Source organism: Podarcis filfolensis, assembly GCF_964270895.1.
Source record: "Podarcis filfolensis genome assembly, chromosome: 6".
Classification (NCBI taxonomy): domain Eukaryota; kingdom Metazoa; phylum Chordata; class Lepidosauria; order Squamata; family Lacertidae; genus Podarcis; species Podarcis filfolensis.
The window spans coordinates 31,054,395-31,080,318 of NC_139609.1; the positions used below are offsets into that span (position 1 = coordinate 31,054,395).

Here is a 25,924-nt window from a genome sequence, read left to right on the forward strand (position 1 = left end):
GCTCTTCCTATGTTCCCGCTTCCAACTGACATTTTGTCCCTGCGCATGGATATTCGTTACTGGAATGAGGTGATAATGCCATTTAACGCCAGCAGTAGAATTATTACAGATCGGTGTTGTGATGAATTACTGTTGTTCAACATTCATTTTCAACACACACAACATCTCTTCTATAGCTGAACAAATTTAAAGCTAGGTAGAAATAGGTTCTGGGAGTAGCTATACAAATATGCAGAGAAGAATCTCACAAACGGGAGGCAGCTAATAGACTTGTCCTTCAGGGTGGAGTCTTAAAGAAGACTGAACTTTCTTGTGGGCCAGTTCTGCCTTCAGTGCTCGCAAATCAGAAGCTGCCTGCTTCCTCATCTAGAAAAAAAGATTCCGAGATTGCAAAAGGAAGAATGAAATTAGAACCTTCGTATTATTTTATAGATACCGTTCAACCATTATGTGAATTAATAACCATTTCCTTGTTCTTTCATCTTTCAAGCCCAATGAGTTAAAGGATGAACCATTTTTGTTTGTTTCTGGCATATTAAGGTCACTAGTAATGGCAAACCCTAGTGTACATATTACATCATATTTCCATTAATGAGAGTGGGAAATGAGGTGAAGAAATACCGCAGATTGTACTGCAGATCTCAAAGTGGTGTGTTTCTGTTCCTGTGATTTTTCTGACCACATATTGCCAATTGTTGTTGTTGTATTATAAGTACAATACCATAAATGTACAACACATTTTAGAGGGTAGTATAAGCAAAAGAGGTCCCTGAGCTACATTTAGACTACTGAAAAGCACACGCCATCTTGGTACTCCATGTTGGCAGGTACAATGCTTAAAGCAGAGATGCTAAACATGTTTGGATCCCAGGCACATTTGGAATTTTGAAAAAGTGGTACAGGCACAGCGGATGTGAGAAAACATCATGTTCTGTCCCACCCTGTGTCAGCTGCATGCAGCACTGTTTTCTGTTCCACTGCAATTCATCTTCTGCTGAAATCTACGCTATTCGTCTTGCTGTCCGCTGCGGCAAAATTATTTGTGTATCCTATGCAATTACGCTGCCCGTATGCTATTCCACCCATCATTTCAGTGCAAATGAAAGGCAAGACGAGTGGTTTGTTAATCAGTTACGTGCCCTTTGCCAACTGAAAACAGCAACCACCACAGTGGACACCAGTTGTATTTGCTGGTTCCAGACATGGGACCAAAAAGTAAAAAGCTATATTGCTTTTCTATGTGGTGTAGGACATTCTCTGGTGCAGCATCACAGACTTTTAGGTCCCTATTCAAAGAACAAGGGTTGCATATTTGCTTTTTGAAAAATAGCCTCTCTTTCCTCCTTAGTGGAGTAGTGGCTGCTTACAGAAACACCGCTGCTATGGAAGCAAAGTTAAAGTTCAATGTTTTGGTGAATCAGATCTCAAATATGACCATGTGCTTAACTCCAGGGTGAACACCCTTTAGTCCTCAGCTCCATAGTGCAATGAACTCAGAATACGCCTACAGAACAAAAGCAATTGAAAAGCAGAAGTTATTCCCCTTGACCTCCAGCTCTCCAGTCTTAAGCTACTGAAGAGCCAAGTGTGGTGTAGTGGGTGATGTGTTTGACTATGACTAGGGAGGTCCAGGTTTGATTCCTCACTTAGCTATGAAGCTCTCAAGAAGCTATGAAGCTATCCCATAGTTACTTTTTCTCAGCTTAAGCTTTGTAAGAGGTATTCTGAGGATAAAATGGGGGATTGGGATGTATGCCACTTTAAACTCCTGAAAGCAAAAGTGTGACTTAAATGTTGTTGTTTTTTTAAAAAAAGAAAAACACTAAAGGGTATGCTTGAGATAAAAATCTAAATATAATGTTTACGTTCTTCACTTGGATATAAAACGAACTAGGCAAGTTAGTGTGTAATACCTTAATTTCTATGACAAGCTTCATTTTTGCATTATCAACCTTTCTCCTTAGTTGTTCAATTTCATGCTGCAGAGTGGTGATCTGGATTATTGTATTATTCTAGAAGAAACAAAGAAAGGTTTCGTACAGATCAGAGTTAACATACATCCTGCACTTATTAATATCACTGTCTGTGCAAATGGTCCAAATCTGCATCTCTCCTTAAAATTATATGATTTAGTCCCTCGGCTCCTGTTGCATCACCTTCCTCCCAGAAACATACATAGTGCAGAACATCAGGGCGATGTCTCATACAGTTACTCAAATGGTGGACTGATTGGTCACTTGGCAGGTGAGGCCATGGCCTCACTGTATTAACATAAAATAATGCAGTTCTGCATGTGAATTTACTTCCATGCTTAGTTGGTACACACCTGGTAGACCTTGCTATAGCTACCCTAGACTGACCCAAGCCCAAAATAAATTTGTCCTTCCCTTCTCCCCATGAGACTTCTATCTATTAAAAGGCACAGGTGAATTTCAAAGAGAGAGAGAGTTCATGTGCAGATATGGGTGCTTCCAACGTGAGTTATCTTCCTGTCTCTCCACACCTCTTTATTGTGAGAGGGCGTGTGCTGGACTCCATTTTGGGGATTGGGATAGACAAGAGGCTATTTTCTGGAATCAAGGGATCCAGTTTTGTCTAATATTTCTCCGGCAAATGAAGGAAAATGGGCAAGGAATCTTGTGGTTTGTATTTTGATTGTACTGCCAGTTTTAGACTCTCCCATCTCCCCTTTTGATATCACATAGTTTTGAGTTTGAATGTGTGACTATATAATAAAATTGAGTATTAACTTCTCCTTACAGCTATTATTTCAGGCAATGATTGCATCTATCTATTGGATGGCTTTCCTTCACCCAAATGGAAGAGACCATTGTCATAGATGTCACCTGGCCTCACAGCTTTGTAAAGGAAAATGGCAGCACCATTGCCACAAAGGAAAACTAACACAACAAGTGGTAGCTGAAATGGTTGAAAATGAAGATAGAAAGCTGTGAGAAACTAAATGAGGAAGTTCCTGGTGCTACCATCCGTGCAGTAGTGAAAATGGTCAAGAATGTGTTTCCTTTACCCACTCGGAGTGTGCTCAAATAATCACAACTTTCTCTACCAGAACGACACCAGCTCCTCGATTAACATTCTAGAGAGTTCCAGAGTTGCTCTGTGCAAATGCAGAACTCAGTTGTGGGAATGAACAGGGCTGACAAAGATGTTGTCTTAACGCATGATCGAAACCAGGAATGGAGAACCTGTGGCATTCCAGATGTTGTATTCCGATTCCCATCATCCCTGACTACTGGCAATGATGGCCGAGGCTGGTAGGAGTCCAACAGCATCTGGCAGACCACAGGGACCCTGTCACTGCTGTAAACAGAAGGTAATCTCAAGGGGGGCGGAATCATTCATGCCTTATAACTGGGATATATCAAATCTTGGTTTAACAGGAAGATAACTTGAAAGATGTAAACGGGGAAGTTTGCTACATGAGAAAAGGCTGAGACACAAGCAAATCCTTTGGTTCTCAGAGTAATTAGCAGAACTGTGTCTCAAGGGCATGATTCATATGGGAAGGATTTAATTAACTTAAAACTGTATTCTCACGAGTTTCATTGTCGAGCCAGCGAGAAAGCTATTTTACACACACAAAACAATTTAATTACATATCGGAGTTGAATCAGGTAAGCAGTGTGTTATGCCAATTCAAATTGGGGGGGAAAGAGCCTGCAGAGAAATTTCCATCTTTCCTGTTTGTAAGCTATGATTTTTGGCAAGGCCACATTGTTACAATGCTATGTATTAATTTACATTTCATCTAGTTTGAGGGACTTCTCTCTCTCTCTCTCTCTCTCTTGCCATTATAGTATTTGCAGTGGCGTAGCGTGGGGGGTGCAGGGGGGGCCGGCCGCACCGGGCGCAACATCTGGGGTTAGGGCAAATCCATGGGTTAGGGGGCGCAAATCCACGGGTTAGGGGGCGCAAATTACTTGCCTTGCCCCGGGTGCTGACAACCCACGCTACGCCACTGAGTATTTGTCTTCTAGTGCAGGTCACTATCAATTTCCATTATTTTCACATTCTAAACACAATGCCTTGATACAGAAAAGCTTGCATGGGCAACCTGTGGTCCTTCTGAAGTTGTTGGATTTCCATCAACCCCAGCTGGCATGGTCAGTGGTCAAGGATGAAGGCAGAGAGCTGTAGTATGACAACATCTGAAAATCCACAGCTTGCCCATCCCTGTAGCAAAGGAACTGACTACCCAGGTAAGTGTATGTTTAGGATCATGGCTTGAAAGTTAATCTGCATGGATATAATTTTCCTGTGCAAAAGAAAAACAGTCTGATACAAATATTCCTGATGAGCATGTTCAGTTACGGAATTGAGCCTTTGAGATATAAAAAGTAGCTCAAATTAAATTATACAGGCAGGGATTATGTCAGATTAGTGAAGGAAATTATTAAACTCTCTTCTAGGGTTATTATACCTATGTCTAAATGGCATGAAGGAGCTTAGATTTTATGGAAAGGGGAGCTAAAGACTGAACAAACAGCATTACCTTTGAATTAGCAACTTGTGTTAAATTATTTCGTTTTTTCCTTATATCCCTAGCTTCTAGCTGCATCAACAATTTCTGGTAGTGATGTTCTAAATCTTCCCGCAGCTTATTTGAAACTTCCTCCAAGGAAGCTGTGACTTTTTTAGCTTCAAAATATTTCTTTTTCCAGGAATCGCGAGCTGTACGGGGAAACCAAAGCACAGATCAAAACGATATTCTCAATGGCGCAAGTCTATTCAGGTTTTCAGACCCTGTTCAGTTCAGTGAGGCTTAGTCCTAGGAAAATACAGGATTGTAACTTAAGAATCAGAATAGTAAGCAATATTGCTCTGTTCGAACATAAACCAAAAATATTAAGAGTTGAAAACATTGTATAAATTTTAACATGCTAGGTCAAGTGCCATGGCTTTCATACAGTACTTAAAAAAGAATAGCTGGACACTAGCATGTGGAAACCCAAACTCTCGAATGTGTGATTTGCAGGCAGGTATGAGGCTTCGCTTTAACAAAGGTAAAGAAGGGGTATAAACTGAGAGACATCTAAGAAATGGTCCAATTCTGATGGAAACCAGGGTGCTAAATGACACACTGCCATGGAGGGGGAAGCAAAAGCAAACCCACCTCCAACAATGATGCTATCTTCTAGCTTTGCTAGCTCCTCAGTCCTCCACCACCTCCACTCAAGCAGAAATAAAGTTATTCTTCCTTCACCTTCTTTATTCCCTGGGCTCTGTCCCTTGACCTGTCAAAACCCACTAAACCACACCCGCAACGAGCCAAAAGCTACCTTGGTTTTTATATACATAAAGCAGCTACGATTTGTCAATGTATCTCTTGGGGTTCCCTTTTTCCAAGATACTGCTTTGGTGACTCCTGAGACAATGGAGGCCAATGCAAAAGCTGCCTGTTTACCTAAGTACAACTTTTATAAAGCAGAAGGTGGGGTGGAGGGGGGAGACTTTGCCATTCGTTCTTTTTCTGGCAACTGGCCTAAAACGAAACAAAACAAAAACTAAGGAGGGAGGTGGGTGTGGGTGTGTCGATAACAACCTCACCAGATATCTCAGCCTAATAACACATACCCTGGTATCTCCTGAGTTTGTTCTGTTCCAGTAAGCTCCTCACTTTTTTAACCAGTTCTTCTCTAGCCCTCTCCAGGTGCTTTCGTTCTGCCTTGATGTGTTGCAGCTGTCTGATCAACTCACTACCTGAGGAAAAGAAACCTCAAAATTAGTATACTTGTGCTGGTTAAAAAAATGCGGAAAGCCCGGGATAAATAAATCTGAGACAGGAGTGCCTCCGAGAAGAAAAGAAGCCCAGGTCTACAGAAAGATCTGCAGTATTTTAGGGGTCTTTGGTGTGGCAATTTGGAGCATCAGATCCCCGCCTGCCTCCTAAGATCCAGGCACACAGCCCACACTAACATTCTGCCTGTATCTGTCCTGTACGAGATGCTAGTGCACAAAACTCCACACCGTATGAAACAAATCTTTCTCTGTGACTTTTCCCTTCACGTACCTCAGACATACCATCTGAAGGTGTCACTGCAACAATTCCTCTTGTGGGAATTTTAAAACTTGCAAACACATATTGTGTTGCCCAGGCTTTCCCCGATCAATACATTTCCGCCAGGACGGTAATGTTTTAATGCTTGTAGTTTTGCATAGAGATTTTGAATATTCAGCATTTTAGAAATGCTTTTAAATAAACAAAACGATGCCTAAACGCCTAGAGATTAATGAGACCAGGCATGTCTACTGGGAACCTGCCACTGCATAGCTCCTATCAAAAGCAGAAACAACATATGAGCAATTACAAAAAGTCTGCACTACTCCAGAGAGGTGCTGTGGCTGGAGTTGGACTAGGACCAGGGAGACCTGGGTTCAAATCACCTCTCAGCCACAAAGTTTACTAGGTGGCCTTGGGCCAATCATGACCTTTCAGGGTAACCTACCTACCTCAGAGGATTGTTGTGAGGTTGAAAGGAGGAAGGGGAGAACCATGTATTGACATGGTTGAGCTCCTTGGACAAATGGTGCTCTATATACCATATTTTTCCATTTATAACATACCCCCATGTATAAGACACCCCTTGTTTTTGGGGACTCCAACTTGAGAAAATGGGGGAGCGGGAAGATTGTATCCGTGTATAAGATGACTCACAATTCTGAACATAATTTTTAAATAAAAAACCCTAGTCTTATACATGGAAAAGTACGGTATATATACTGTATGTGAAATAACAAATATAAGTTCTATGGGGATTGTGCTAATTGTGTAACAAAACACTTAGTCTGTGATGTGACACAGACAGCTGGATTAATTTTAATGAAGTAAAAACTGAATTAAGCCAAATTATCCTCCCTCAGGGGCACTCGGTCAAAGGAAAGGCAAGCACCAGGGTTGAGATTAGTGTCTTTGGAACATGCCAGCAATGACAAGTGACTCCTTAGAGGCTCCCCGACAACGGTGTTTGCTTAGACAATGCATGCACTGGGGTCACTTACGTTTAAGCAAACTCTGCCTCCTACTTTGTAAGAGAGCCAGGAAAAGCCTGCTGCTGTTAAGTTATGCCATTTTTAACTACCGAGTTGTTGCACACCCTCAAAAATGAGAGTGGTGAGAGGGGTCCTAGCACATACTTTGTACTTGGTTTCCTTGGAATGAAGGTCCCTAGAGAATTGTCGTTTTTGTGTATGTGTTATAAGGTTTATCTACACACACATACAAGCAGAGCATGAGATTCAAGGCTTTTCCTGCTTTTCCCATTAGGTTTCCAGAGGCTTTGATTTCTGTCAAGTCATATTAACACTATACGTTTAAAGAACATGGCTTCCCCCCAAAGAATGCCAAAGAATGCTGGGACACATAGCTACAGGGAACCAGGCAGAGGGCCTTCTCGGTAGTGGCGCCTGCCCTGTGGAACGCCCTCCCATCGGATGTCAAAGCGATAAATAACTACCTGACATTCAGAAGACATCTTAAGGCAGCCCTGTTCAGGGAAGTTTTTAATCTGTGATATTTTAGTGTATTTTTGGTTTTCTATGGAAGCCGCCCAGAGTGGCTGGGGAAACCCAGCCAGATGGGCGGGGTACAAATAATAAATTATTATTATTATTATTATTATTATTATTATTATTATTATTATTATTACCCCTCACAGAGCTTCAGTTCCCAGCACTCTTAACTATGAATGTAAGACAGTGATTTCAGTCCTGACCTAGCTTTGTCGCAACCCGTTTCCATTCTGCTGCAGTTTGGCTTCTGCTAAAACCAACATTTGTTCATCTCACTATCCACTATGACTGAAACTAATTACATAATTAATTCCAGTACATTTCAGTGCAAGAGAAACGGCAAAAACAATGCAGAAAACAGTGTATCTTTTATGTGACGCTTATGGACTGAAAAGCAGCAGCAAAAACTGCTCGCATTCGCTTGCGAGATTTCTGTGCCTGATCTCAGATGAACCTGTGAATTAGGAGTGACTTCTGCTGTTGTTTCCATTTCCAGCAGAATTCTTTGACATCCCTACCATTAACTATGGTGCCCAGGAACCTTTGGGGAAAGGTGTGCTTTCAATGTGCGGTGTGGATGTGTAGATCTCTTGCTGTCAATCTTTGTTCCCTTTCACAGTCAGGCATTGTGGGGGAAGACTTTAACCCCATAAGATCTCTTAGAACGATTTGCTCACCCTCTGTTGGAAAGATTCCGCTGGGAGCTTCAGCTCTGTTTACAGACAGAGCCAGAAGAGGTGGAGTAGGAGGTGAAATATACTGGCTCAGATGTGCAAAGTCATTTAGGTTATTTTCATCAGTCTAGGGACCAAATGAAAAAGCATGTCAGCATTTGCTGCTTTCCCTACAGTACATGAAACTGGAGATTCTATTTATATCAGTCTTAAAGGGAAGGCTAACCCAAGTGCCCTTTCAGTGGAAAACAATAGTTACCTTCAGGGAACCCTGTCCGCAACCTGTCTGGCTGGGAATTCATATGCCTCCGCCACCGACCTCTGAACATTGCAGAGTATCGAGGGCATATTTCATGGCACACATCTGGCCCAAGTGTTCTGATGGACAAGCAAGCTGAACTTCAGCATTGCCCCAGATAGTGGGATAGGAGAGCCAAAAATAATGCCAATATATTTCACATCTGCCAATCCATGAGCTGCTTTGGTTTCAGATAGCACATGAGTACACGAGTCTAAAAGCCAGGGCCACAAAGTTTCACATCCCTCTAGCAGCTATGGTGGCTCGGTTACCAGGACTAATGTATTTAGTGTTACCTTTACCTGGAATTTAGTGTATACTAACCAAACTAAACATCCTAGGATTATTTTTTAAAATACAACCCAAAAATGCATTATATTGGGGTAGATTATTTGCAAAAATATGTACATTAGCCAAAACAGGATATTTCACCCTCAAATGTTTAAGGATTTTCATGAGGATTTATGTCCCCAAAAATGCGAATTGCTGCAGAAACGTCGAAAACTGAATTTAATATTTTAAAAAATGAAAATCTGAGAGAACCAACATTTACATAGCCTTCTGTTCCTGTTTCCAACTAAATATGCATAGACTTGGTCTACTCCTTGGTACTTTGGTACTGAATATATCTCTGTGTATGTGTACATATACATACATATGCAAACATTATAAACCCACATGCATCTCCAATTGCTTGTAGCATATGTGCTACTGCAAATGTATGGCAAAAGTGCTTGTTTCATGAGCATTTGTCCAAGAGTGGGTAAAAGTTATTCTGCTTCAACACGAAATCTTATTGCAATCAACAATCCAAAAGAAAAGAAAAACGAGCTCAAGTTACTGAAACAATTGCAACCAATTTCAACTACCTAATTTATTTATTTTGCTAGACGTTTGGAAACATACCTGGCTATCTTGCATGCTACCGGTGTCAGCAACAGACTTGGCAATTCCAGGATGCTGTTGGCTAAAAATGAAATTAAAGCACAGTGCAATTACATTAGAAACAATAAATAATTCTAGGATGCTGTTGGCTAAAGATGAAATCCAAGTGCAGTGTAGTAATTACATTAGAAACAAACCACCTTAATTAAATTTGTTTAAAAGGCTGGTGGGATCTAACAAATATAGAGTGCTGGGGTGGCAGATTACCAATCTGAAAACGGGGTGCTGAAATTAGGGTGCGGCAGCTTGCTGGTAGCCAACTGGACCGGTAGCAAACATTCCATGGAAGCGCTAACCTCACACACAGGAAATGAGCTGAAGAGAACAGGTTCACAGGTTTAATTATATTTGTCTGAAAACTAATTAAAGTGTTTGCTTTTCCCCCCATTATCCAACATGTTGGGAGCCCTTAATGCAACTTTAATGAAGGGCAGCTAATACTGTCAGCATGACGGCTTGTTTATTTCAAGTGTTTTTAGCCTTTATCACAAAGATATATAAAGAAATTTCTCCGTTTCGTTACCTCCTCATTCTGTGTGAATAGTCCATGTCTCTCTCCTCCAAAGATTCTGGGATTCCAGAATCCCCTGTGGTGTGTCTTCCCATTCCAATTCCTGTCAGGTTACCTTCGTTTTCTGTATTTGCATCCAGCGCAATAGGAGCTTCTTCTACATCAGAGGCCAAAAAAATAATAATGTTTAGCTGTTTTTAATGGTGTGTTTTAATGCTGTAACCTGCCCTGGGATGTTAGGGTGTAGGGCGGATAATAAATAATACCTAATATTAAATAATATTTCTGTTTCTATATACATGTTTTTACTTCTGCCATCCACCGCCAGAAGCAATGGCTTGGCGAAAAAATGGGCATATCCGCCTGAAGCAAAAATGGAAATTATCAACGCAAAGTCAAGAATGCCAGTTGGCTCACAGGCAGGATGTAGAAGGAAGACCCTGAGATGAAAGAAAAATCTAAGGGCAACTGCCAGTGTGTTTTAATAAAAATGTGTCCAGCCCTATCACACAGGAGATTGTAAAATGTAGAAAATGGGAGGCAATCTGGACAAAAGTGCGTATCAACCGACAGGCAGAATACATTTCCCCTTTCTTAAACTGCTGTAGTTTGCAATGTCCAACCATTTCAAGTTTCTATTTTTTTCATCTAGGTTAGGATTGGTGTCACTCCTGGCTTCTAATTAGGCCTGATGCAAGCAAGCGGATCTTATCACCTAAAGAACCACCAATGTTTACTACCAAAAAGCTGTCCTTGTGTGGCTTCTGGACCAGTTCCACAGATCACTGAGCTTTATTAAATAGTTTAATGCAAAATACTGTATTTTTCCGTGTATAACACACCCCCGTGTATAAGACGCCCCTGTTTTTGGGACTCCAAATTCAGAAAATGGGGGGAGATTGCCAAGAGTTGTTAAGGTTTACTTTGGGGTGTGTGTGCCAAATATTGCTCAGCTGCCTGATTGACACTGCCAGTCCCACACGTTGCCAGAGCCACCAATCGTCTGCCTGCTCGCCACTTATCACCCGCCCAATTGCCACAGCAGCAGCCAATCAGTAACAGCCCTTGCTGCAGCCACCAATCTCACACCCAACCGCCGCTGACAATCGCCTGCTCGCAGCTGCTACCAATTGCCCCTCCCCCGTCTGCACTATCCGTGGATAAGATGACCCCAAATGTTTGACATTATTTTCTAATTAAAAAACCTCGTTTTATACACATAAAAATATGGTTAAGTGCATTATTTCTTAAATGCTTTCATGCAAACCAAAGGGTTGGGATTCAGATTGGCTATTCCATAAATGGAAGGCCTCCTTCTGTTGATGGAAAGCTCTCAGATCCTGTGGTAGTTCCCCAAGTAGAGGAAGGTGGGAGGCAATCTTTGCTTATTCCTCTGCCCCCTGGAATCCTGCAAGGTGTCGCTCATACTTTTCCAGGTAGCTCCCCAAATCTCCAGAGCAATGCTAATGCAAAATACAAATAAACTTTAAATGGAGTGCTTAGTGGAGCAATGCATACCTTTTATCTTCTGTGTGATGTGATTGACTTGAATCTGCTTGTTTCCCTCTTGCTCTCGGTTCTGATTCATACGCAAAGGTGCAACAGAATCTTTGTATTTCTTGACCTTTCTAGGAGTATTTTGCTGTCGTTCTTGAGCTTGGCTGAAAGACTTTCGCTGAGGAATTTTCACTGATGTGGATTTCCTTACGGGGTTTTGTCTCGCAGAAATTTTATCTTGGAATGTATAGGCAGATTTAATGGATTCATTTAGCTCTCTGTTACAACTAATTTCTCCTGGAGGCAGGACATAATTATATATTAGGCTATATATACTTATGAGAGTTGTGTTAAGTTGTAGATTTATCATATATTATTATAAATAATCATATGTAATAGTCATGTTAACGCAAGTAACGTGAACTGCTTTATGCACATTTTGAACTTTTTTTTGGTAAGCCACTTTAAGTTTATTTTATTTCTAAGAAGGCTGGGTATAAATTTTTAAAGAAATATATACCCAAGTAAATAAAAGTTAAGGGTTTTTTTTTGGTAACAAGTGATATTGTTGGAACCTTTGTTACATTAAAAAAAGCAAATGTTACATATGCCACAGTCTAGGTAGGACCAAAATACAATTAAAGATCAGGAACTCGTATTGCAAACAAGTCATTCTGATTTGATTTCCTCCCCACCCCTGAAACCTTAATTTTGAATGAAACCAGTCCGGACATATGATTAATTGAACAAGGTAATGGCAATGTGGCAAATGAAGTTTCAGGGAAGAAAAACCTGATGGGACCCAAACTCTAGCAAAACTGTTAACACCAAAAAGGCACAAAACCAGATTAGTAGATGGGAATCCTACTGCATCAATACAGACAATGAAATAATGGCCAGGTTAAAGATGCTTAATCTCCCTCTCAAATAAGGTATGGTGGGGCAGGAGGGGAGATCATTTGCCCTCTCCTGACACAACGTGCTCCAAGCCTCGATTGCGCAGAAAGAAATTAAAACTATGCTTTCCTCCTCATGTTGAAAACTTCTCATGGTTTCAAACAAGGTATAACTTGTCTGATCTTAATATGAAGTGCAGCTCTTGCTGGAGGAGAAATAATTGAAAACTATTTTTTAAAAAAATCAGAGGAAAAGAAATATTTGTGCTGTCCTTGCAATTTGACCTGAACTTGGTTGTTATAGCAATTAAGCAGCTTTGATATATCTCACCTTCCCTTCTTTGTGAATTATATTTCTCTTTAATCCTTTCGTTCTGTTCTTGCTTAGAGATCTGTGCTGCCGGGAGATCTTGAGCCCTTCCTTTTTCAGTTTCGTCCCATCCTATTAAATTATTTTTATCCTGAGTTGGGCTGAGATGATGTTTCAAGGAACTCTCCAAAACATTGGGGTTCTGACCAGCTTCACGATCTGGAGCTGATACGTCAGGTGGTCTATGATATGATGTATATGCACGTATATAGTCTGCATTACTGTGATGTCTTTCTGGAGTTGACGATGAAGATGAATAAATACTTTCTACTCCAGGCAACAAATAAAGTTCTGGATGAAATGCCTGAAATGTACAGCAAGTTAATCTGAAATAAATAATATATTTTTAAATAACATAGCTTTGCTTTTACACGAAAATTGATGTAACAATATACGTACATAGGGAGGAGCAAACGATTTGAGCTTCAGTTCTGTTTCTTGCTTTGCTTTCACCTTGGAAGGTAACAACAGAAACAACATTATCAAAACACGATAGTTGCCATACCATTCAATTTGTATAGCATCTTACATTCCTGAAAGCCAGAATATAACATTTTTTAAAAATGCTATACTCAAAACTTTTGTGAATAATGGAAAACACAGAATATCTATCTTGGGAATTCTGCTAGATAGTTATGCCATTTTTTATTTACAAAGGCTTATAAATTCTTTTTCACTTTGGCAGTTTTATTTTTATTGTTTTATTGCATCTGTCTGTTTTTAGATAATTTCTAATAATTTTTTTTATAAGTGTTAGACTCAGAGATGCCCTTCTGCAAATGGCTCATTCCATTTCTGGAAGGGAATGCGATTCAGCAGAAGTGTCTGAACCATCTTAGATCACTGCTCCCTTAGGATTGATCCATTAATCAACTGATAAATCAATTAATTAAATCTCATTAATCACCTAAGGTTTCTTCAGTTGTGTGAACGCCTTAGAAGTAACATAGAAATGCTGCTATAAATTTGGCTGCCCTTATTATTACTCTAAATTTATATGATCAGAGGTTTATCAAAAGTACTAAATGGTCCATAATGGTTCCAATCTTCAGAAAGTCACACTCAACAGAGTTTTATAGATAAGCTGACTAAAACAGAAGTATATTTGGGGTGCAATTTTTCTTTTGAGAGCTAATAGAGAATTGGTGGTTTTGCTTTAGAAGTCTGTCTTTATTACTTTCTCCTTAGAAATAATAAACTGTTATAAAATCTCTCATTCTTGTGCTACCTCTGGACTTCTCACAGGGGAGTTGGAAGTACATAACAATATAAAAAAATGCTTGTTTAAAACCACACCAGATTTTTACCGTGAAGGGTTGCGGTTCATTAAAATAAAAGCATGTTGCTTAATTTGAATGTCACTTAACTTTAATGGCTACAAAAAAATAAGGCTGCTGATTCCCCTAAAATAAAAGCAACATGTCTTTACAGAGTTCAAGTATCTCTTCTCTTATTAGAAAGAAGTATCTCTGGGAAGAGATTAAGGCGCTGTTGGGCAACGGCAGAACTGGGAAATTCAGCAAATGTTTGTTCACATGCGTATAATTACATATAATTGCTCTGACCGCTCAAATATTATAAAACAACTTCAGCCTTTCCTATCAAGTAAATCAAAAGGGTGTTTTATACCATTTGTACAAGGGCTTTTTGAAACGTACAAAAAAGTGGGGAAAGACCAAAACAATATATATAGTGATTTGCTAAAGATATAGCATGGGCTCCTTACAAACTATAGTTTGTAAATTGAGAGCAGGGCTTGAGAATATGCACTCCCTGCTCCCTTATTCCTCCCCACACCTTGCTAGAATCCCCCACTGCATGTTCTTGTTGGTCTTAATCATGGTTTGATTATAATGCCTGCAGTGAAACTAACCAATTCCGATACTGATCTGGATTTGAAAGCAAGGGTTGAAGCAGCTTTGGAAATCTTGGTTAAGATGGAACCAGAATAGTGTTAGCCTTGGTTAACATCACAGCAGATGTGGCACTACAATATGAAAAGACAGCTGGCAAGTGAAGGAGGACTTAAACTGAAGGGGCCAGGAGGAAGGGAAGGAAGTACATGTTCCTGAGGTCAGCTCCCAGTCAGCAAACCATAGTTTTCAGGAATACAGTGACCCGTATCCAAAGAAAATGGGTCACATTTCTTATGGAAATCAATGGGACAAGTAGATCATGACTAGCTTATATTCCAGCTATTTCACTGGGACAACGTATGAATCGCTTTCTCTTGATAAAACCTAGTGCCTTCATCACGTTTGTTGGGAATACAGTGGTACTCGGGTTACATAGGCTTCAGGTTACATACGCTTCAGGTTACAGACTCCGCTAACCCAGAAATAGTGCTTCAGGTTAAGAACTCTGCTTCAGGATAAGAACAGAAATCGGGCTCCGGCGGCGCAGCAGCAGCAGGAGGCCCCATTAGCTAAAGTGGTGCTTCAGGTTAAGAACAGTTTCAGGTTAAGAATGGACCTCCGGAATGAATTAAGTACTTAACCCGAGGTACCACTGTACCAATGACTGTGTGGGTAACTTCTGTAGTTATTTAAATATTATGGCACTAAGCTTTTCTTTGTCCTTAGCAGAGCAGTTAAAACTTGATTTGATTCTGTAAATACAACTGAGAGATTTGCAGTAAAGAGAAATATGTTTGGACAAGAGAAGAGCTTGTCAGTTCTTCCCAGGGCGTCTGTGACAACCATCTAGAGTAGCTTTCCAAGCTACGCACTCTGCACACAGGCAGATCGTGCACTTGAAAGAACCATCTCATTTTCTTCATGGTTGCGTCTTTTATTAGTCTTGGCTCGGAAAAGAATTGGGGCAGTAAAAAAAAAAGGGAAAGCAAAACAAATTCCAAACCTCTTTGTCAGAAAGGCTTCCAGCAGCTCAAAGGGAAATAAATGATTAAAACTTGCAATTAGACCATTAATTTTCCTCGGAATTACTACTCTCCGCTATGTCAGCTATTAAGATCAAAACATTAAGAGTGCTTTTAAAATTGCCGAGTGTTTTTACATGGGAGGTCTATCTCATTGCATTCGTGGGAATTTACGTTGTTAAAGGTGAAATGAAAGTGAAAGCGAGAGGCATTTTTGCAGAGAACAAACATGGTGGACAACGTAGGTTCAAAGTTTGCTTTGTAGGCCAGTTAACAGCAGGACTCTCTTAGAGAACCTAACACCCATAAGGTTCCACTCAACTAAGTTACACTCAGGGTGCTGCAATACAACCTATTTAATAAGCAGTCATTTGGATTTGATTGCAGATGTCGCCAGCTACTTTATGAGTGTTCGTCTTGATTTGCTCTTGGGGAGATTACGCAGGTGTTGCATCAACCAAACGTTATCTCACACTTTCCAGTGCATTTTCCTATTATTTCTTTATCACAAAAAGAAACAAAGTTTTGGGAAAGCAGGTTTGCTTTGCAAGAGCTCCAAATTGGCTCTAACTGCATAACCTGATGTCTAGGGGGCTTAGTTTGGTCAGAATCGAGTACTCACTTTCAGGGTTAACGCTAAATACATTACTTCTGGTAAATGAGCCACTATCGCTGCTAGAAGGCTGTGAAAATTTGTGTCCCAGGCTTTTTGGATCCATCTACCCATGTATTATCTGAAACCAAAGGGGCGCATTGGTTGCCAGATGTTTTTTTTTTTTTAAGCTCTCCTACCCCACTAGGTCAAACCTATCCATTCTGAAGGAAATCAGCCCTGAGTGCTCACTGGAAGGACAGATCCTGATGCTGAGGCTCCAATACTTTGGCCACCTCATGAGAAGAGAACACTCCCTGGAAAAGACCCTGGTGTTGGGAAAGATGGAGGGCACAAGGAGAAGGGGGAGACAGAGGACGAGATGGTTGGACAGTGTTCTCGAAGCTACCAGCATGAGTTTGACCAAACTTCGGGAGGCAGTGGAAGACAGGAGTGCCTGGCGTGCTCGGTCCATGGGGTCACAAAGAGTCGGACACGACTAAACGACTAAACAACAACAACAACCCCACTATTGTTATATTTAAGGTTGTGGGTTCAAGCCCCATGTTTGTCAAAAGATTTCTGCATTGGTTGGACTAGAATCAGAGGTAGGCAACCTGATCCGAGGATGGGCTGGTAGACACTCTGTCCATCGGAGGATGGGCCAGAGCGTGTGCGAACATGCGCTCTTCCGGGTTGGAGGAGCGCATGGACACACGCTATTTCCGGCGCTCCTTCAACCCGGAAGTGCGCCGGAAATAGCGTGTGTGCATGCGCATGGGCGCTTCTCCGTCCTGCACGCATGTGCACATGCTATTTCCAGTGCACATCCGGGTCGGAGGAGCACCCGTGCGCATGTGTACAGGTGCCCTCAACCCAGAAGTTGGTCCCCTCCGCCGTGCCGGTAAGAGCAGGCAGCAGGGGGTGGCAGGGGTTGCCATGGGCCGGTTAGACAAGCCTCGTGGGCCGCTACTGGCCCACGGGCCTTAGGTTGCCGACCCCTGGACTAGATGTCCCTCATGGTCCCATCCAACTCTATGGTTCATATTCTTACAAGCTCCCTGCTCATGAGTGGCAGCTATGGCAGTTACAGAATTTTAGAAATGTAAGCCATGATCAAAATTGCACGTGACAGGAGAGACCCATATAATGTGGATTTCCCCAAATATTCACCAACTCATGACTTCATATTAAACTTGTGGTGTATAGTGTAAGGGCAGCCATGCGGAAAGATAAAGCCAAAACTCCTTTTGGCATCTACAGCCCATGAGCAAAGAAGCCTACTGGACTGTGACCAAAAAATGCATAATTTAAAAAAAATAATCTTGGTTTTATAACTCTTTATTTTGAAACGGTAGCTTCCAGGGAGGAAAAAAACCACATTTCCCCCCCGACTGCCACTACATGAACGTGAAATGTTAAATGGGAACATTTGAAAATAAGCATACAGCTCTTCTTGATAACCCACTCACAGAAACACAGAAGAAACTTACCACTGCAAGTTTCTTCCCTATACATTTTAGGAAGATATACTTATCCACAACTGCATCTTCACCCAGGTAGTCTCCGAGCTGCTCTCTTAATGTTCTCAATGTCATATAAGGTGGCACCCTAGAAGACCAGATTACATTACTGCAGAGACATGATTGATATATTTGTTTTGGAAGTGGGTGTATAAAGGCAATGTACATTAATTACATGCCACAAAGATCTAATTTTACCTCCGAAAGCTCACACTGATGGCTTAATCCTTGAACATGAACTTTTAGAGCCCTCTGGTGCCAAGGTGGGTTTTCTTGTGCACAAACAATGAAACATTTATTTTGTGATAACAAATAGAATCTCCAAGGTGCCAGAAATCTCTTTATTCGCGTGATTCATCCATGTCAAGCTCTTAACACCGTAGCCGAAACTTCTAATTTCATGCGTAAGATCTTAGTTAGCAAGACCGATGTTCTAAGCAGTTTCTCAGATAATTAAGGCAGGAATTTTCTTCATTATAAGATAGCATTGTATTGTAATTCATAATGCTAGGAATGAATAACACTAATAGGACATTAATAGTTTCTGTGATCTATAGATAAGTAACTATTAAAATTCCCTATGATCTTGGAAATGTAACTAGGTGGGTACAAGTTTCTGAACTTAGTAAGGTGATTAACCTGAAGATAATAAGACTCTTGCCTAATTTAGAGTTGTTAACATTTTCTACAGTGATTGCCAACATCCTTTCCCACCAATATGTCTGGTATTGAAGGAGTGCACTTTACACAGAAGAACACTAAACACTTCTGAACAATAGACCTGAACAACCATTACTTATTTCCAGTAAAATCTAGGAATTGTAATCAGGGATGGAAGAGAAATCTGACTCGGTACTCATTTAAAGCCAAATCTATCAAATTGGCTCTTTCTGAAACAATGCAAACCAAAACACAACTGTCCTTCAAAATTCATACTTATCTGAATATTGCAATCCAGTTCTTCAATCAGTGTTTACAAAAATGTATATATATAGGGAAAGTGTGCATAAAAATGTAATTAGTGAAAATAGCATTCAGAAATGCATTCTATTTAGGGAAATACTTGCAAAAATGTGTATAAACTGCATGTAAAAAGGTGTTTATTAGGAGAAATTAACACTAAAATGCTGGTGAATTTTCATGAGGACTTTTAAAAAACAATAACAAATTGCTGAAAAATGTGGAGAACTGAATTTCAGACTGGGAAAATGAGAAACCGAGAGAACCAAAACTGAGATCTTTGCATCCCTGATTGTAGGTTGCTGAGAAGAGGGAGAGTAGCGATCACTAACAGAAAATAAGCAGAAGCTCATAAAGTGAAATTCTCAGGATTCTTGGCGGCAGGAGCCCGAGAGTTAACATGATATAAATTGACATAAGTGTGCTATAGACAAGTGCATTTATTTTAAAATACTGTCTGACTTAAATGGTTGGGGCAAGTTGCTCCTCTTGTTTGAACCTGAACTCTCGTTTCTAAAACCTTAACGATAAAACTTTCCAATACAATGAATATAACACACATTTTATCATAATCTCCTATGTGGCATGCTGAAATGAGGAGCAAAGGACCAGGCTGAAGGGACTCTGCCCCTTCCTGTTACTTGTCCAGTCCAAACCTTGTCTTCCCAGAAGCTCATTTCCCATTAATGAAAGATAAGATACAAGAAACCCGAATCTTTTCCCCTCAGGGAGAAAAGCAGCTTGAGGGTGGTTTTGAGAGGACGAATGATTGAAAAAACCCCTCCCCTCCCCTTGAGTAATTTAGCTGCTTTCCATTTTACAAAAGAATTGATGGCAGAATCATGGAAGCTTCCCAACATACGACATTTGGCTTTTAGAAAACTATACGGCTTATATAATGGATAAACTGCTACTAGAACTGCTACACTCAAAGGCAGACCCGACGTTTATTATTCCAACTCACCTTATAAATCCCGCCGAAAAAAATTTGCTGGCAACATCTACTGGAACTGTATTCAACTTGAAATTCCACACATCTTCCGGAACGTAAAAAACGTGAAGCTCTAAAAGCTAAATGCATTAAAAAATATTTTTTAAAAATCTTATAAGCAATTAGTATGGACAAACTAAATATGCAAAGGGGCAACCCAAACCCCCAATCCACCACTCTGGAGGGGCTTTAGATGGGGTGGAGGTTTGGACTGACGCCAAATGAGATATCTTTGATTTCTTATACATATTGTAACAGGAGGGAACTATTAATGGTGTTTGTTTGTTTGTTTGTTTGCTTGTTTGTTTGTTTAGTCAAACACTATGTCTGCCGGGATGACAGAAACTATGACATGGTAACAAGACACAATGAAACAGAATACTACTGTTAAAGGTTTGGCTATCAGATTTCTGCAACTGGCCTGCTTGGCACTTAATGCTAAACTAAGGTTGTTGGGGCAGTGGAATGTGCTGTTGGAATGTTTAAGCTGCATGCTTCCACATGTATGCTATACGCTTCCACACTGCTCAGGGAAATGCAGCAAGCTTAACACATTGTGGTGATCAAAAGTGGCTTCTGGTAGGATGAAGCTGTGCTAGTTTCGCTCTTGAACTGAGACAAGAGCTTCCCCGTCCCCAATATCGAGCACTGTTATCCATGTTTGACTGACTACTAAGTAAAGGTAAAGGTAAAGGGACCCCTGACCATTAGGTCCAGTCGTGACCGACTCTGGGGTTGTGGCGCTCATCTCGCTTTATTGGCCGAGGGAGCTGACGTGCAGCTTCCGGGTCATGTGGTCAGCATGACTAAGCCGCTTCTGGCGAACCAGAGCAGCACATAGAAATGCCGTTTACCTTCCCGCTGGAGCGGTACCTATTTATCTACTTGCACTTTGTGCTTTCGAACTGCTAGGTTGACAGAAGGGACCAAGCAATGGGAGCTCACCCTGTCGCGGGGATTCAAACCGCCGACCTTCTGATCGGCAAGCCCTAGGCTCTGTGGTTTAGACCACAGTGCCACCCGTGTCCCTTGACTACTAAGTAACAGCACTCAAAAAAGAAAAGTAATGTCACCTCAGAACCAGTGTTGGAAACTCCCGTTGTTCTAGGTACAATTTGCGACAGGGAATTTCATTAGAGTGAGCAGTTTCTGAGCTCTGGGCACAGCCTAAGATTTCAGATTAAAACTGCGGAGTAGAAGGAGGACCTTTCTCTGCCTCCCCACTTCAAGCTACTCTTCAAAGACTGGAGAAGAGATCCTCTTAAGAATATTAGGGGGGGGTGAGCAGGGGAAGGACTAGACCATGTGAAAAATGAACATAATATTTTAGCCACAGTTCATTTATTTTCAGCTTTGTATTCTTGTTATAAAAAAGTGTGCCTACAGACATTCAGTTGTTGCACCCATAACCTAGGTTTAAGGTGCTGTTTAGCTCCCAGCTTTCATATCTCAGTTTCTAACCCTGCTCGGAACATAAAAGAACTGTGGCAGATCACTGGGTAAAAATGGCAACACAGCCATTTAAATTTATGGAAGCTGAATGGAGAGCTGTGTCTGATATAATCTAAAAGTGCCATGGGATAACTACATTCCCAGTTTAAAATACTGTTTGAGCATTCTGGAATATATGGGTCGTGGAGACATTTTTATAAAAGGAGTTAAGGCAATATATATTGATCAATCAGCAAAACTGCAAGTAAATACTGACTGAGAATTGTAAAATAACTAAAGGAACCAGACAAGGCTGCCCACTGTCACATTTATTGTTTATAACAGTTTTAGAAGTTTGGGTGCAAATAAAAAGATGTAATCAAGAAATTAAAGGAATAAGGATGGCGCAGAGACAATAAATTAAAAGCTTTTGCAGATGCTCAAAAGATGACATGGCGGGGGGGGGGGGCATTGACGAAAACTCTATATCTCCATTCATGCGATCCTTTCAAAATGTGTCATTTATTTTCTAGGTTAAACTGATTAGGCCAGAACCGGCTTTCGATCTGGTCAGTCTAGATTTTATTTTCAAAACTAGGTGGATTTGCGGGGAGGTTGGTTTTAATTAGAAATTAGGAAAGCAGCGTAATTAGCGAAACAGGGCTTTGTTACCCCTGCTCCTCCCTCCATTAGATCTGTACAGTTAAGCTATTAGCGACATGATAGCAGGGAGGAGGTGCTCCCTTTGCTGTATTAAGGTAGCCTAACACTCCTTTGCTTTGAACTTCTTATTTAAAAAAAGTATCAACTGTTGCTAATAGCATTTCAGGTCTATTAGTCACAGAACATGAACACTGAGCACTCATGTGCGTAACTAGCAGCTGTCGCAACCTTCTAAACTGAAGCACCACGTAGGGTAATATGACCCCGAGCTTAAAGATAAAAAGTGTAACAGACAAGAGAGAATGCTGAGGAGACTTCAGTTACCACCAGCGCTGTTCCTGATGGAGATGAACTCCCACTGGCAACAAAGGAAAACCTTTACTAAATCACACCCAATGCCTATATGTATTTAATCCTCATAAAGCAAATTTAAAACATTATTCAGGTAATGCTTAAAACCAGCCTACTTGTAAACACCTTTCACAGGCGGTGAGATTTGATCGCACAAAAAATGAAGATAATAATGTGCTTTGTTTATAGGAAAAAGCAATTTATATACGTTCCTTTTACCTCATCAATCTACAGCAGAAAATGTTGCAAGATTATGTACATTTAAGATCGGATAGACACGCTTTCTAAGATCCATTATTTCTCACCTCTGATGTGGGAGGTCTGATGTGGCTGGATGGCATAGTTCCTGTTTAGCCTCGTTCACAGCGAATTCCAGATCATTTTTTAAAAAAATCCCACAAACATAATTTAACAGAGGATATTGGTTTCTCGGAGGTAACATTCCACTCATTTCATATGTATTTCCATGTCAAAAACATTGCTGTATTTAAAAATGGGACTACTTAGGAGGACAGAAGACTTTGTTTCTAGCTAATCTGAAAACAAAATGAAAGGATTCAAACGTTGGCTAACATCACGCTTTGATGTGAACACTCCTTCTATACAAGTAAATATCACCTTAGTAACCCAGTGAATTGCACAACCAGGGCCATGTAACTGAGATTTATTTCAGTAATCAAAGGTCTGCTCTACGCACATTGCTTACATGGGGATAATTGCCATGTAGAATAAAAACAATAACATGAATGCCATCGGTTGGACAATGCAGTTTGTGCTGTAAAAAGGCACTGGCCAGATAATCCTAACTGTAACTCTACACTCAGAAATATGAATAATTAGTACCTGAATCTGCTTGCTCCTTTCCTCATTCATAACAACAACACAATTATCCTATATTTTGGCAGTAACCAAAATGGAACTTATGTCTAAAAACACGCATAACTAGAAGGAATGAGCAACACTCACACATAAACAGAGCTTGGGAAACACAGTATGCACCACTGATATTGACTTAGGTGTTTTGTAGATCATATTGTCAAAATGTGTAGTTTTATGATCTTTGGGGAACTAGGGCTGAACCTGAGGATCATACAAATGATGAGCACTCGAAGCCGGTTGATCTGTGATATTCAGACCCCTTTTGGGAGTTGAAGGATTATGCATGTCAAACAGAGCATGAGGATCATAAGAAAGACATTGTCGGGGTGCTCAGTGCATGTCCTGCAGGCAACCCAGCAGATGAAGGCCAGCCTCGCAAGGGACAACCCCTATATTATTATTATAATTTTTAAATTATTCTTCAATTTATTACCCGCCCTTCACCAGCAAGTCCCAAGGCAGCTTATAACAATTTAAAATCCCATATTAAAAACAATTAAAGCAAATGAGCGTCACGGGAACAGGATGGGTTCTGAAAACATTTATCTCAGGTGTTAGGGTAAAGGTTAGAGTAAAGATGTGAGTCTTCAGAATACACCAAAAACTATGTAATGAAGGTGTCCGATGCAACTCTGTGGGAATTCTACAACCTAGGAGCTGCCAGAGAATATAATTGCCCAGGCTACCATCTCCAGAACCTCTGAGGGTGATGGAACTACCAACTACTACTCTGGTCAGTCTTAACACCCAAGAGGCTCTGTAGGGAAGTAGAAAGTTTATAGGGAATACTTGGCAACTAAGTTGTCTAGGGCTTTAAACACTAGTGTGAGCGCCTTTGAATCAGGCCTGGAAACAAACTGAAAACAGGGGTTACACGAGCTCTAAAAGGAACCACAACCTGTCATCTGGCTGCTGCTTTTTGGACCAGTTGAAGTTTCTGAGTTGCCTTTATTAAGTTTGGTTTCCCGATCCTATCTTGTGAGAGTGAGTCTGTATTTCATTAAAGATATACTAATCTTCCTGTCACCTTTGCTACCTCGGTTAGATCACAAAACTTGCGAGTTGTGGTTAGGTCATAAAACAGATATTTTATGATGTCTTCCTCCTGGTTGCTGCCCTGCTGCCCTTGTGGGCATCTTCCCTCAAAAGACAAACAAGTAAACAGATTGGGGAATTTCCACTGTTGCAATTGTACGCCTAGCAACACTCACTAATTTCTGAACCGGGCATTTTTATCATCCTGCCGCACCCGTCCCTCCCTCTCCACGCATTTACTCAGCATACTACATCAAGGGATATTATCTAATGACATGAAGTTCTGTTGAGAAAAATCATGCCAATACTTTCCAGATGTAGGCCATTTGCCACCGGTTGTGTTTTCCTGGACATGCTCCTGTGCGTTTTAACAGCCTTCTCACTTGAAAATATAGAAGACTATAGTTTTACCTGGCAGGGATAAATGATTTGGATTGCTTGATCCCTGTATTGATTCAGAAATTAATGATTCAGTCTTGATTCAACCTGTTGTTGTTTTTTGTTTTTATTTTAAGGGTGGAGGGCAAACCTACGAAAGACAGCAACCCTGTATGTAAGGAAAATGCAAGATGAAGAATGCACACTGAGCTGGAGAGCAAACCCCACTGAAATAAGTGGAATTTACTTCCAAATAAGCATGCAGAGTTAAACAAACAAAACCAAAATGAAATTAACTGTGATTTATTTATTTATTTATTTTAAAAAAGCCTGGCCTGGGCAATCATCTCGCATTTGTTACTTTTCTCCTGGTGTAGCTATAAAATGAGTTCAGAAGTTAAACCCTTGAAGAATAACAAAAACAAAGGAGAGAGCTCACTAGGCGAGGAAAGGGTGGTTGGGTGTGTTTTACTTTATATATATAAATATAAATAAAACTGCAGGCCATTTCACTTGCTAGGGCAGAGTCCCGTTTGCTCCTCTGGTTGGTCGGTGCACAAATAGGGCAAAATTCTCATTTCTGCTGTGTCCCCCTCGCCCCCTTACTGGCAGCAGAGGGGAGAAAGGGCAGCTAGGCATGAAGGTCTAAGGAGGAGAGAGGCCTGCGCATGGCATCAGCCTTCTCTGTAGGGACTAAACTCTACCCCCAAACTTATATACAAGGCTGGACGGGAGTGTTTAGAAGCGGTCCCGCTCCCTCGGTTTCCCCAGGGCGAAACAGAGAACGTTCAGCCATGGGTAGGCAAACTAAGGCCGGATCCAGCCCAATCGCCTTCTAAATCCGGCCCGCGGACGGTCCGGGAATCAGCATGAGTAGAATGTGTGCTAATCTCTGGGTTATTTGTGGGCCCTGCCTGGTATTTTTACATGAGTAGAATGTGTGCTTTTATTTAAAATGCATCTCTAGGTTATTTGTGGGGCATAGGAATTTGTTCATTTCCCCTCCAAAAATATAGTCCGGCCCACCACAAGGTTTGAGGGACAGGGGACCGGCCCCCTGCTGAAAAGGTTTGCTGACCCCTGGCCTAGATGGTGCCCTGATGGCTGGGCGCATTGTCAAACAGAGCAGAGTGGAGGAAATCCTTGGCACCCATACGAGGGGGTGGTGCAGGGCTTGATGCCAATCTAAGGGAAACGAGCTGACTTCCCTTCCAGCCTCTCCGTTTGCAGCAGCAGCGCCAGGAGGAGGCCTCAATCTGGGCTCAGGCCGGCAGCTCAGCCTGAACACAGTGGAGCGGGGAAGCGTAGGCGTGAGCCTAGAGAGGAGAGTTGGTTCTCCTTACCCGCTCCCTTACTCACAGGAAGGCCAGTTGGCGAGGCAGGACCCAGTGGCTTCTGGAGGAGGATCCTGAGCAACCTATAGGCTGGAGCCTGCTGGCTGCAGAGGACTTGGCAGTTGCTGAAGGCCTTGCCGGCTGAGCAAAACATGGACTGCAGTACTGGTTGCAGCAGGGCCCTCCAA

General features: G+C 41.2%; 1 protein-coding gene across 4 annotated transcripts; it reads right to left on the bottom strand.

The window, feature by feature from the left end:
* Positions 1 to 65: 65 nt before the first annotated feature.
* On the bottom strand, positions 66 to 25,921 carry SPATA1 (spermatogenesis associated 1). 4 transcript variants are annotated; one of them, XM_083620819.1, is made up of 15 exons: positions 25,762 to 25,921; positions 24,436 to 24,571; positions 22,416 to 22,646; positions 19,639 to 19,745; positions 17,685 to 17,802; positions 13,121 to 13,174; positions 12,683 to 13,025; positions 11,477 to 11,692; positions 9,971 to 10,115; positions 9,409 to 9,469; positions 8,208 to 8,331; positions 5,596 to 5,721; positions 4,514 to 4,692; positions 1,914 to 2,012; positions 66 to 366 (listed from the first exon to the last, which is right to left on the bottom strand). In XM_083620819.1, exons 3-15 carry the CDS (start codon positions 22,449 to 22,451, stop codon positions 262 to 264), a joined length of 1,713 nt encoding a protein of 570 aa, XP_083476945.1. In that variant the 5' UTR covers positions 22,452 to 22,646; positions 24,436 to 24,571; positions 25,762 to 25,921; the 3' UTR covers positions 66 to 261. The 4 variants fall into 4 exon arrangements, with proteins under 4 accessions (XP_083476945.1, XP_083476943.1, XP_083476942.1 ...); XM_083620817.1 differs by having other exon boundaries at positions 11,477 to 11,752; positions 25,762 to 25,920; XM_083620816.1 differs by having other exon boundaries at positions 11,477 to 11,752; positions 25,746 to 25,920.
* Between the last annotated feature and the right edge of the window lie 3 nt (positions 25,922 to 25,924).